This window comes from Diabrotica virgifera, chromosome 1 (genome assembly GCF_917563875.1).
Source record: "Diabrotica virgifera virgifera chromosome 1, PGI_DIABVI_V3a".
Taxonomy (NCBI): domain Eukaryota; kingdom Metazoa; phylum Arthropoda; class Insecta; order Coleoptera; family Chrysomelidae; genus Diabrotica; species Diabrotica virgifera.
This window is the reverse complement of record NC_065443.1, coordinates 231,666,741-231,679,365: the sequence shown is the minus strand read 5'-3', so window position 1 is coordinate 231,679,365 and position 12,625 is coordinate 231,666,741. Positions and strand designations below refer to the sequence as shown.

General features: G+C 34.9%; 1 protein-coding gene across 1 annotated transcript in view; it reads right to left on the bottom strand.

The window, feature by feature from the left end:
• The window catches only part of LOC126879060 (platelet-derived growth factor receptor alpha), a 289,178-nt gene that overhangs the window by 120,479 nt on the left and 156,074 nt on the right, over positions 1–12,625 (bottom strand). Inside the window, exon 4 of the mRNA XM_050641955.1 lies at positions 38–127. Coding sequence (XP_050497912.1) covers positions 38–127 — 90 coding nt within the window. The remainder of the gene's footprint in view (positions 1–37; positions 128–12,625) is intronic.

Here is a 12,625-nt window from a genome sequence, read left to right as displayed (position 1 = left end):
ATATTCTAACGGAAAAACGGTAGTATTTGATACTTACCAGTGACATTTTCCCACGTGAGATTAAGGCGTATGTTCCGGTTGTCATCGAGAAAAGTTGATATCGTGAGATTGGTAAGAATTTCTGATCCTGTAAATAATAGCACATTAGTTAGATAGCACCTGCCAATTTAAAATCGATTTTGGAAATATTTCACGAGAAATTGTCTAAATGGTAGTTTTGAGATAAACAGGTAACATTGTACAACTTTTAATTACACACACCCAACCTTATGTGAGCTCCACACTCTCGCCGAAGTCGATGAGGTTCAACAAGTACGAGAGTGTAGACGGCCACCTTGTGTAACTTTGCCTGACTTCGTTCTACTTCCATTCTCTGTCGGTCTGGCGCGTCCGAGTCAAAGGGATCTTTGTCGGTATCGCACCGCTCTTTGTCGGTATCGCACTTCCTCGCGAAGTAGAACGAGTGTGTAGAGAGGTACTTCGGACTTCGGTCAACTTTGGCGAAGTAACTTCGCCGAGAGTGTGGAGCCCGCTTTATATGGAATCACCATGTATTTCAAAGTAATATTTATTTAAAGTAATATCTCGTTGGAACTTTACCGCGCTGAGCAGATGGGACGTGAATTGTAAATTGTAGAATTCCCTCATCTTCCTTAGTCTCAGGATCCGTATGCCTTGCATATTGTAGAAGCCTCGGAGGTGTAACCAGAGAAGGTTTCCATTGTTTTCATTCTGGTGGGGTGTAGAATAGCATTATGTTGTTTTATATGCCATTAGAGTGCAAACTTAATCTTGTTGTAGCAGTTGCCGCTAGGGCATCTATGCCACTTCGTTCGTTGCGATCTGGGACTGCATGCTGGGGTTTGTTTTGGCTGGATCAGGGAGAGCAGCATATGTGCCTCCTGATGAGAGACTAGTAAGTTTCGAAACCGGTAGAGGTGCTTGCTGCACTCTCTGATTGGACTAGAATATGGTTCGGCTGTATTTTCGTTTTGCAACGAAATTGAAAATGGTTATTCATTTTTAATTTACATTTACTCTGATTGGAGTACGAAGTGAACCATTCTCGTTGGAACTTTACCGCGCTGAGCAGATGGGACGTGAATTGTAAATTGTAGAATTCCCTCATCTTCCTTAGTCTCAACATCCGTATGGCTTGCATATTGTAGAAGCCTCGGAGGTGTAACCAGAGAAGGTTCCCATTGTTTTCATTCTGGTGGGGTGTGGAATAGCATTATGTTGTTTTACATGCCATTAGAGTGAAAACTTAGTCTTCTTCTTAATATTTATTTGTTTTTGAAAAAACTTGTTATTGTTGCGAAGAATAAAGGTTTTTATTGAAAATAATCAAATATATAAGACAATCGGATAGTACAGCTCGGTACGGTATAGGTTATTTGCTTGAGTTGCAAATTGAACGAAAATAAATAAACTAACTTTTGCGTCCAAAGACGAAAATATGCCTGATGTGGGGTTATAGAAATTACAACGAGGAAAGATTATATTAGTCTTGTGGAGAAAGTAATGTTCTCAGAGGGACATAGCCGTAGAGCTAGGCGTAAAGGCGTAATACAGGTCGTTCAATTGCAGTAAACTCAAGACTGAACCATTCTCTTGGTTACCTACTTCTTCAGAGTTGATATGTTGTTGAGTAATGTTGAGTAGGTACCTTTGTGGTTATTGCTATTGATTCGTTGTCTGTTATTTTGAGTAGTTTTACTTGTATACTTCATCAAAAAATTAAGGCACCATCTTAAAATTGGAACATTTTTGATGTCTCTAATTTCCTAAGCCTGTTTGGAAAGTCTGTCTGATTTGAGTGATGTTTTTAATATGTTATATTATCTTATTACCTTATTACTTTATTATTTTAGAATATCGCTGTAATAATGTTGTTCCTAGATAGGTATGTGTCATTGTATACAGGGTGTAACAATCATACTGTATTTTTTCTCAAGGTTTGGAATACCGTGTGGAATATTATAGCATTTATTAAATATTGAAATTAGAACTCAGTGGTAGCCTTAGGCTTTCTTATTTTGTTTTTTGACTCACTCACTTGATTGTGTTCGATAATAAAAGCGATATGTATTTACTTTTATATTAGGTACAAATGAGGTTTGCAATTTGGTCATGAGACCAAATCATTCAAAATCTCGAGAGCTACTGTTTTTACCTTTTGTAAGGTTCTAGGAGGTGGTAAACGCTGTCGTAGTCTTCTGCGAATTATGTCCCATAATAATTGTTCGATCGTGTTGAGATCTGGACTGTGCGGTGGCCATTGAGTTCAAAGTGCGAAGATTTTTGTTGTTGTAAATATTCAGTTACAGTTCGTGAAAAGTGAGGTCTTGTATTATCGTGTATTAGCAAAAAATTATTACCAATATAAGGAGCCGATAGCATGGTGGCTCTAAGTCCTTCGCTAGGTAAGCTCACTGCTTGAACACACTCATCGCGAGTCAAATTACTTGTAGCGCGTTCCATTTCCACCAAACAACAAAAAAAATTAAGGACTTAATTGAAACTTTAAATAATAAATCTATCAATGTTCACTACAAAATAGACACTTTTTGACTGTTAACAATTTGACACTTATCATATTGTTAATTTCTCATAGCCTACTTTAGGCTTGTTTATTAAACTAAGCAAACAATGAGGATATTGATGAAAAACATGGCCAGTTGTTAAAGTACCTAACTTTTTTATTATCCAGCATAATCGAATGAATCGAAACACAACATGTTAAGATAAATTGAATTGGAAAAGACCCGGTTTGCCGGTTTGACCCAAGATAAATTGAGGCTATATTTGTGTTTTAATTTCAGTATTTTGTAAACGCTATAATATTCCACAGGGTTTTACGAACTTTCAGAAAAAAAACGCGTTGATTGGTACACCCAGTCGGTATAAAATGACAGTTTATCTGTCTAGCATAAATATTGTTGCAGCGATATATTTAAAGAATAAGGCTATAACATATGTATTGACAAAATCACTTAAATTTAACAACAGGTTTAGGAAATTCGAGACATCAAGAATGATCCATTTTAAAGTGGTACGTTAATTTCTTGTAGAAATGTATAGATGTAATAATCTAATATCAGGCCTGCTGCTTTGCCATCCTTTCGCCGTGTTATTGCAGATAACACTCAATATTATTTCTAAAATAGTTTCTAGAGTCTAATAGAAATTACTAGGTATGTTCAATTCTCAGTTTTAGAGTAAGTTAGTTCAGTTTAGAGGAAACTAGAGTAAAAATTCTGTAGCATGCTGTACATTTAATTAAGAAATTGTTATAGTAGAGACTTAGACCTCCCATGACAGTTAATAACTCTCACCCCAACCCCCGGTGATATTTACTTCCTTAATTAATGAAGTCAAGTATATTTTTTATTGATCGATATACTTCCTGCTAATAATCCCATGAGCGCACTCCAATGTAAACAGTATTGTAAAATGTCTAACTACAATGTATATAAAGATAAATATTAGTACAAGATGTTTACTGTCTCCATGAGAACGTTTTAATAGAAATAAAACATGTCTTAGGCACACTTTTTTACGATTTGTTTGTTATTGTAGAATAACTGACGACGTTGAGAATTATTGTAAACTATTAATGTTTTAAATTGTTCATCTTATGATAATAAAATTTATGAAAAGTGATATAGAAATGAATATCACCTCTGTTCTTACTGCTTATACTTAGGGCTTCTAAATATAATAAAATATTGGCAATCATGTCCTTGGGAGTGTTATAGTACAATTTAAAAAATAAGGTCGGGATTCTACAGATTCTGTATAAAATCAAATCGAGTGTATACAGTGTGTCAATTTGAAAAGGTCTATAATTTAGTCCCTATAAAAATCTAAAAATATAAAAAACACGTCAAATTAGTTGTGGGAAATTTTGACATTCCTGTCAAAATTTCTTGAAGAAAAAGTCAGGACTTCCTTACTGTAAGGAAATGTCATTTCCTTACTGTAAGGAAATGATATTTCCGTACAGTTGTTAGTGTTAAATTTATAAGCGTCAAGTTTGACAATTCAACCTCAATACGTTTCCATAGTAACCCAAGTAATTTTATTAGGAATTTCAAAGCACCATTTATTTGGGAATAAAATTATCGCGTTTTTTTTAAATCAATCAATATCTGTCGAATTTTAAACGATTTGCGGAAAAATAGTATGTTTACCTCGTAGGAAAAGCCACATTCCTGGACTCTGTGTTGCTAAGTCTCGGCTTGCGCCTCGACTTAGCAATCTTCACAGTCGTCCAGGAATGTTAAGCTTTTCCTACCCGGTAAACAATGTACTATTCCTAATACGGTGTCGCTTATATTGACCAAGTCAAATTTCTAATTTTTTTCGACAACAAAAAGTGACTAAGTACAATTTTTTATAATTGTTCAAAGTCCACAATGTTTAAATATCGTGGTTAAAAACTACAGTTTCAAATACACAGGATATCAAAATTGCAGTCATAAATAGCTTATATCCGATTTTATAAACAACTTTCAAGTTAAACTTTAATTTTACGAAAACAGTAATTTTGGACTTTGTCAGTATTTGCAGTATGCCGACGATATATGGCGTTTGAATATAAATTAGTCAAACCTTCCGCCCTTGAATCCAACGGCGTATCTAGGATGATCCTAAGGGGAGGTTACAAGTTCAAAATGGCTGGGTTTGTCAACAACACATAATGGTGTTAAGCGTATAGAGCTCAAAGTAGATCCCAATGGGGGTGGTATAACCCCCAAAACACCCCCTGGTTACGCCTATGCTTGAATTAGTACCTACCAATAGTGTTAGAACTGTTATTTTAGTGTCCCCGCTTCTTCAGAAACTATGGCTAATGATTAAAAAAGTTTTTATTGTATTATGTCATGTTTTTTACCTTGTACGTTTTATTCCAACTCATTGTTTATTTTTTTACTGAAAACTTACTTACTTACTTACTTACTTAGTCCTAAGCCTTTCTACCTTTAGGTGTAAGGCTGATGGAGTTGTTTGGCATTGTAGTCTCCATGCTTTCCGATCTTGCGTTAGGTTTCTTGCACTTTCCAATGTCAATCCCTTCTTCTCGACTTCTTTCCTGATTTGATCTACCCACATAACTCTTGGTCTTCCTCTTTTGTTTTTCCCCTGCACTCTCGTTTCGAGCACTCGTTTTATTAGCTTCTCGTTCGACATTCTACACACGTGACCGAACCATCTAAGGTGTCCCTCTACTATTTTTTCATTTATAGGTTCTAGTTTTAGGTTTTGTCTAATTGTTTCGTTTCGTATTTTGTCTGTCCTCTTTCTGCTTGCTATTTTCCTCTCGAACCGCATTTAGGTACATAGAATTGACTCTGGATTTTTGTCTCCCCGTCAATATCCATCTCTCGCTGCTATCCATGATTGTTGGTCTAACTACTGATTTAACGACTGCCGTTTTTAATTTCTCCGGTATCTCTTTTTCCCCAAAAATGTTGTTTTCATAGTGTTAAATAAGCTTCCTGTTCGTCCCATTCTCTCGTTTATTTCCATGCCTTGTTTACTATTTGATTTGATTATTACTCCTGGGTATTTAAAATATTCCACTTGCTCTAGTTGTTTCCCGTCTAATTCTATTGCGTGTGTCTTCCTTGTACTTGAAATTATCATTATTTTTGTTTTCTCTGTACTAATTTTCATATTTATGTTTGATAGTTCTTCTTCTAGGATTTCAAGATTGTTCTGTAAGTCTTCTCTGTTTTCTGCTATCAATACCATGTCGTCTGCAAATAGTAGCTCCGATAGTTGAGTCTGTTTCATTTGCCAGTATCCTAATGTTAGTTTTCTCATTATTCTTGGCTTTCTTTATCGCTTCATCCAGGACCACTGAGCATTTTTAGCAAAAGTTTGCTATTGCTCTTGCTCTGATAAAATTAAAACCAATTATATGGCTTTGAATATAAATTAGTCAAACCTTCCGCCCTTTAATCAGTACCTACCAATAGTGTTAGAACTGTTATTTTAGTGTCTCCGCTTCTTCAGAAACTATGGCTAATGATTAAAAAGTTTTTATTTGATTATGTTAAGTTGTTTTGTCATGTTTTTTACCTTGTACAACTCATTGTTTATTTTTTTACTGAACCTGAACACATGCTATAGTAATTGCTAATCAATAAAATAATTTATTTCTATGGTGTGGTATAAATAAGTTTGTCATCACTTGAATATGAAGATAAAAAGATAAGCAAGATAGATTGATCTTAAAACAAATAACTGTAGATTAAAAATGAGAGTTTTAAAAGTGATGTTTATAACTCATGCGTATTTAATCTATAAAATGTATAGATTACTTAAAGGCAAAGCAAACATGTACAGAAATGGTGGTATACGAAAATATTTACATCAAAAAATTTGTTAGTTTCTTCTTCTTACTGCACTATCTCCTTTCAAACTATTTCCTCAGGTCTTTCAGCCACAAGTTCTTGCGTCTTCCTACTGATTTCTTGCCCAGGACCTGATTTAATTAAAGGCTTTCCAAAATTATTTGTACTGTGACGCCCTTGGGACTTTTCTCCATTTTTTACAACCCTAAACCTGGCCCCCAAAAGCACAAAATTTTGAGTCATTTTTTGACCAACTTTCGGTCATAACTTTTTAATTGGAAATATCCTCAAAACCAGAACTAAAGATTCAAACTCGACCTTTATAAGTCTATTGATATATCACGTGTACAATTTCTGCGACTACAATATGACATTTTCGGTTAGAACTTTTTAAACAGAAATGATATAAAAAACAAAAGTATAATTTTTTTCTCATCTTGCTAAAGCGCGTTGAATAATATATTGCTTGTACTATTTCGGCGGCATTAAAATAAAACAGTACTTCTGGTTGCAACTTTAAAATTCGAAGTCTTATCTATCCTTGGGTTATAAGCTTTTATACGACACCTAACTTGTTATTTTATATGGTCTAATGACGGAGAAGTTATGTCTACAGATGGACAGATAATTAAGAGTCAACATCAGCGCGCGAAAAACGCGGTCCAAGATTGCAGCTTTAATTTTGAAGATTTTGTCGAGATATTTGGCACACATATTCGTAATATATTAAAGAATGGTGGTACAGAGCCCAATTTGAGAAATATGTTAGTATGTGGAAATTACTGTATAATTAAATAAAATATTAGAAAAACGAGCCTGTGCCGCCATTAATAAGAAGAAAAAAATACACTTTCTTCAAATAAACTTTTTTATCCCATGCTTAGATTTTGTGTCACATTGGAATTACTAAAAATCGATTATCTATAACAAGAAATCGAACTTGACTGCCTTGCTAACATTTAGCGCGCCTAGGGGTACAATAATTATTGTTTTTGATAGTAAAAGTCTCACTGTCATAGTCATTGTCGTACTGCCGACACATTGTTATCGTACTGTTGAAAGTGCGCAGAACTTTGGAAAAACAAAAATGTTGATGACGTGCCAATGTTTCCTCTCAAGAGTTTTCACATTTTTTCAAAATGTGTGAGAACAACATAATAACACTAATAAAATGAGATATGAATCTAACTGCCTGAATAATGGGAAGGATGTGCTTGCTGTCCTCAGCATAACTTCTGAAACCCTGTCTACAGTTTGCCAATTTCCACTCTCATATTTATTTCTCTACGTCTACTTTTTTAGCTGTACTTGTTCTTTTACTGCAGTTGCAGCAGAGCCAGTTTAAAGTTTTGTGTTGTGATACTGTCTGTAGACAAAGTGTAAAATTCGTTTCTTAATAATAATTTATCTAGGTACATGCGAGTACATTTCGTTTGGACAAGCAATTAGAGTTGTAATAATAAATTAAGGATGTATCCTTCACAAACTTATGGAATTAATTTTACGGGTCGTGTTTTAATGAAATTCATCGCTTTAGTATCTAATGCTATCCATCACAAAACTTAATTTCAGATCTAATGTTCTTTGCTGCTAAGGTCTCTCTGTGTATAAGACAATGTGTCCCTTTTAAACTTCGAGCCTTCAAAAAGTTTATGTATATCGGAATGCACACTCGGTCGAATCGACACGTGACACCCCTAGGACAATGCTGCGACGCCCCAAGGCATCGCGACACATAGTTTGGGCAGTCCTGGATGCGAATTTACAAAACCTATACTATTTCAGTCATGGGGGCGACTGAATTCGAGTAGGTTTTGTATGCAGAATATTAGTTACATATCCTATGCTATTTCGGTCCAGAAATTAACTGTATCGGTGTAGGATTTGTAAGCGAAATTTTTGATTATTATTGAGCAAATATCTATACTGTTTCAGTCATGTAAGTAAAACTAATCAAATATTTATTAAGTTGATTTATTATTATATCATAAAATTTAGATATGTTTTGAAAATGAAAATGAATAATATATATTTGGATAATATTAAAAATTAAAACCAAATGAATAATTACTAATATACGAATATATACAGTATGTCCCTGCAAGTTGGAACCATATGGAAAACTTTATTATTATTGATTTTAGGAAAAAAGGTAACATATTCTTCATAAAAAGTTCTGCATGGTCTAAAACCGAAGATGCAATCATCTGATATTACTTTTGCATTATTACATCTGATATTACTACTAGTATATTTTATTAATAGTACATATATGAGAAATGTCAAAAAATATGAATTTCTGTTAAGAGTAAAGTATCTTTAGAGAAAAATTTCAATATTTTTTTCAATTAGAAGAATGTAGTTGCATATTAGAAAATTATTTTTAAGTCCAAACAAATTGTCGTAATAACAATCTTCAATCTTGTGAAATATATAAAGGTACTTTACTCTTGAGACAAATTCATATTTTGTGACATCCCTCGTATCTATTGAAAAAGCTTGATATCAGATGATTGCATCTTCGGTTAGAACTTTTTGTACGATTGCATCATGTAGAACTTTTTATGAAGAATATATTTTTTTTCGTAAAATCAATAATAAAAAAGTTTTCCATAATATGGTTCCAACTTACAGGGATATACTGTATATATTCGTACATTAGTAATGATTCATTTGTTTTTAATTTTTAATATTATCCAAATATATATTATTAATTTTAAGTTTCAAAACATATCTAAATTTTATGATATAATAATAAATCCACTTGGTAAATATTTGATTAGTTTTACTTACATGACTGAAACAGTATAGACATTTGCTCAATAATAATAAAAAATTTCGGTTACAAATCCTACACCCATACAGTTAATTTGTGGACCGAAATAGCATAGGATTAATATTCTGCAATACAAAACCTACTCGAATTCAGTCGCCCCCATAACTGTAATAGTATAGGTTTTGTAAATTCGCGTCCTGGATAAAGAGCGTAACCGAAAATTTTAATACTCATAGCGTTGAACAGTCCGTGAAATTTAAAATTTCAAAATAAAAGCGTTAATAATTTTTAATAATAGTTATTTTAAATCTTGTAATTGTTGTATTTGCAAAAAAAAAACAAAATTTGTTTTATTTTCATTTGAGAACGAATTCCAAGAAGTGGAAATCGAGGTGCCAAAAAACATAAACGTATTGATACTGATTGATATATATATATATATATATATATATATATATATATATACAAAATATGCATAAGATGGAATGCAACCACAGACACGTGTTTCTGACTTATTAGTCGTCATCAGTATGGTATAGCCAAACAGGAGCTCAATGTTCATTGTTGCGAGCCATGCCGATATCTATTAACTCGCGTTAACCTCTCCTTATATATATATATATATATATATATATATATATATATATATATATATATAAAAAACAAAATATGCACAAGGTGGAATGCAACCATAGACACGTGTTTCTGACTTATTAGTCGTCATCAGTATGATATAGCTAAACAGGAGCAATGCAACCAATTTGTGGCTATAATGTTAGAAGACCCTCAGGATTCGAGAGCAACAACTAACAAATCCACGGAGGAAGCTACAGCTACCTGAGGCAAGGAATGCCAAACGTTTAGAACGTTTTAAACAATCAAACAAGGAGAGGTTAGCGCGAGTTAATAAATATCGGCATGGCTCGCAATAAGTATGAAAAACAAAATATGCACAAGGTGGAATGCAACCATAGACACGTGTTTCTGACTTATTAGTCGTCATCAGTATGATATAGCTAAACAGGAGCAATGCAACCAATTTGTGGCTATAATGTTAGAAGACCCTCAGGATTCGAGAGCAACAACTAACAAATCCACGGAGGAAGCTACAGCTACCTGAGGCAAGGAATGCCAAACGTTTAGAACGTTTTAAACAATCAAACAAGGAGAGGTTAGCGCGAGTTAATAAATATCGGCATGGCTCGCAATAAGTATGAAAAACAAAATATGCACAAGGTGGAATGCAACCATAGACACGTGTTTCTGACTTATTAGTCGTCATCAGTATGATATAGCTAAACAGGAGCAATGCAACCAATTTGTGGCTATAATGTTAGAAGACCCTCAGGATTCGAGAGCAACAACTAACAAATCCACGGAGGAAGCTACAGCTACCTGAGGCAAGGAATGCCAAACGTTTAGAACGTTTTAAACAATCAAACAAGGAGAGGTTAGCGCGAGTTAATAAATATCGGCATGGCTCGCAATAAGTATGAAAAACAAAATATGCACAAGGTGGAATGCAACCATAGACACGTGTTTCTGACTTATTAGTCGTCATCAGTATGATATAGCTAAACAGGAGCAATGCAACCAATTTGTGGCTATAATGTTAGAAGACCCTCAGGATTCGAGAGCAACAACTAACAAATCCACGGAGGAAGCTACAGCTACCTGAGGCAAGGAATGCCAAACGTTTAGAACGTTTTAAACAATCAAACAAGGAGAGGTTAGCGCGAGTTAATAAATATCGGCATGGCTCGCAATAAGTATGAAAAACAAAATATGCACAAGGTGGAATGCAACCATAGACACGTGTTTCTGACTTATTAGTCGTCATCAGTATGATATAGCTAAACAGGAGCAATGCAACCAATTTGTGGCTATAATGTTAGAAGACCTTCAGGATTCGAGAGCAACAACTAACAAATCCACGGAGGAAGCTACAGCTACCTGAGGCAAGGAATGCCAAACGTTTAGAACGTTTTAAACAATCAAACAAGGAGAGGTTAGCGCGAGTTAATAAATATCGGCATGGCTCGCAATAAGTATGAAAAACAAAATATGCACAAGGTGGAATGCAACCATAGACACGTGTTTCTGACTTATTAGTCGTCATCAGTATGATATAGCTAAACAGGAGCAATGCAACCAATTTGTGGCTATAATGTTAGAAGACCCTCAGGATTCGAGAGCAACAACTAACAAATCCACGGAGGAAGCTACAGCTACCTGAGGCAAGGAATGCCAAACGTTTAGAACGTTTTAAACAATCAAACAAGGAGAGGTTAGCGCGAGTTAATAAATATCGGCATGGCTCGCAATAAGTATGAAAAACAAAATATGCACAAGGTGGAATGCAACCATAGACACGTGTTTCTGACTTATTAGTCGTCATCAGTATGATATAGCTAAACAGGAGCAATGCAACCAATTTGTGGCTATAATGTTAGAAGACCCTCAGGATTCGAGAGCAACAACTAACAAATCCACGGAGGAAGCTACAGCTACCTGAGGCAAGGAATGCCAAACGTTTAGAACGTTTTAAACAATCAAACAAGGAGAGGTTAGCGCGAGTTAATAAATATCGGCATGGCTCGCAATAAGTATGAAAAACAAAATATGCACAAGGTGGAATGCAACCATAGACACGTGTTTCTGACTTATTAGTCGTCATCAGTATGATATAGCTAAACAGGAGCAATGCAACCAATTTGTGGCTATAATGTTAGAAGACCCTCAGGATTCGAGAGCAACAACTAACAAATCCACGGAGGAAGCTACAGCTACCTGAGGCAAGGAATGCCAAACGTTTAGAACGTTTTAAACAATCAAACAAGGAGAGGTTAGCGCGAGTTAATAAATATCGGCATGGCTCGCAATAAGTATGAAAAACAAAATATGCACAAGGTGGAATGCAACCATAGACACGTGTTTCTGACTTATTAGTCGTCATCAGTATGATATAGCTAAACAGGAGCAATGCAACCAATTTGTGGCTATAATGTTAGAAGACCTTCAGGATTCGAGAGCAACAACTAACAAATCCACGGAGGAAGCTACAGCTACCTGAGGCAAGGAATGCCAAACGTTTAGAACGTTTTAAACAATCAAACAAGGAGAGGTTAGCGCGAGTTAATAAATATCGGCATGGCTCGCAATAAGTATGAAAAACAAAATATGCACAAGGTGGAATGCAACCATAGACACGTGTTTCTGACTTATTAGTCGTCATCAGTATGATATAGCTAAACAGGAGCAATGCAACCAATTTGTGGCTATAATGTTAGAAGACCCTCAGGATTCGAGAGCAACAACTAACAAATCCACGGAGGAAGCTACAGCTACCTGAGGCAAGGAATGCCAAACGTTTAGAACGTTTTAAACAATCAAACAAGGAGAGGTTAGCGCGAGTTAATAAATATCGGCATGGCTCGCAATAAGTATGAAAAACAAAATATGCACAAGGTGGAATGCAACCATA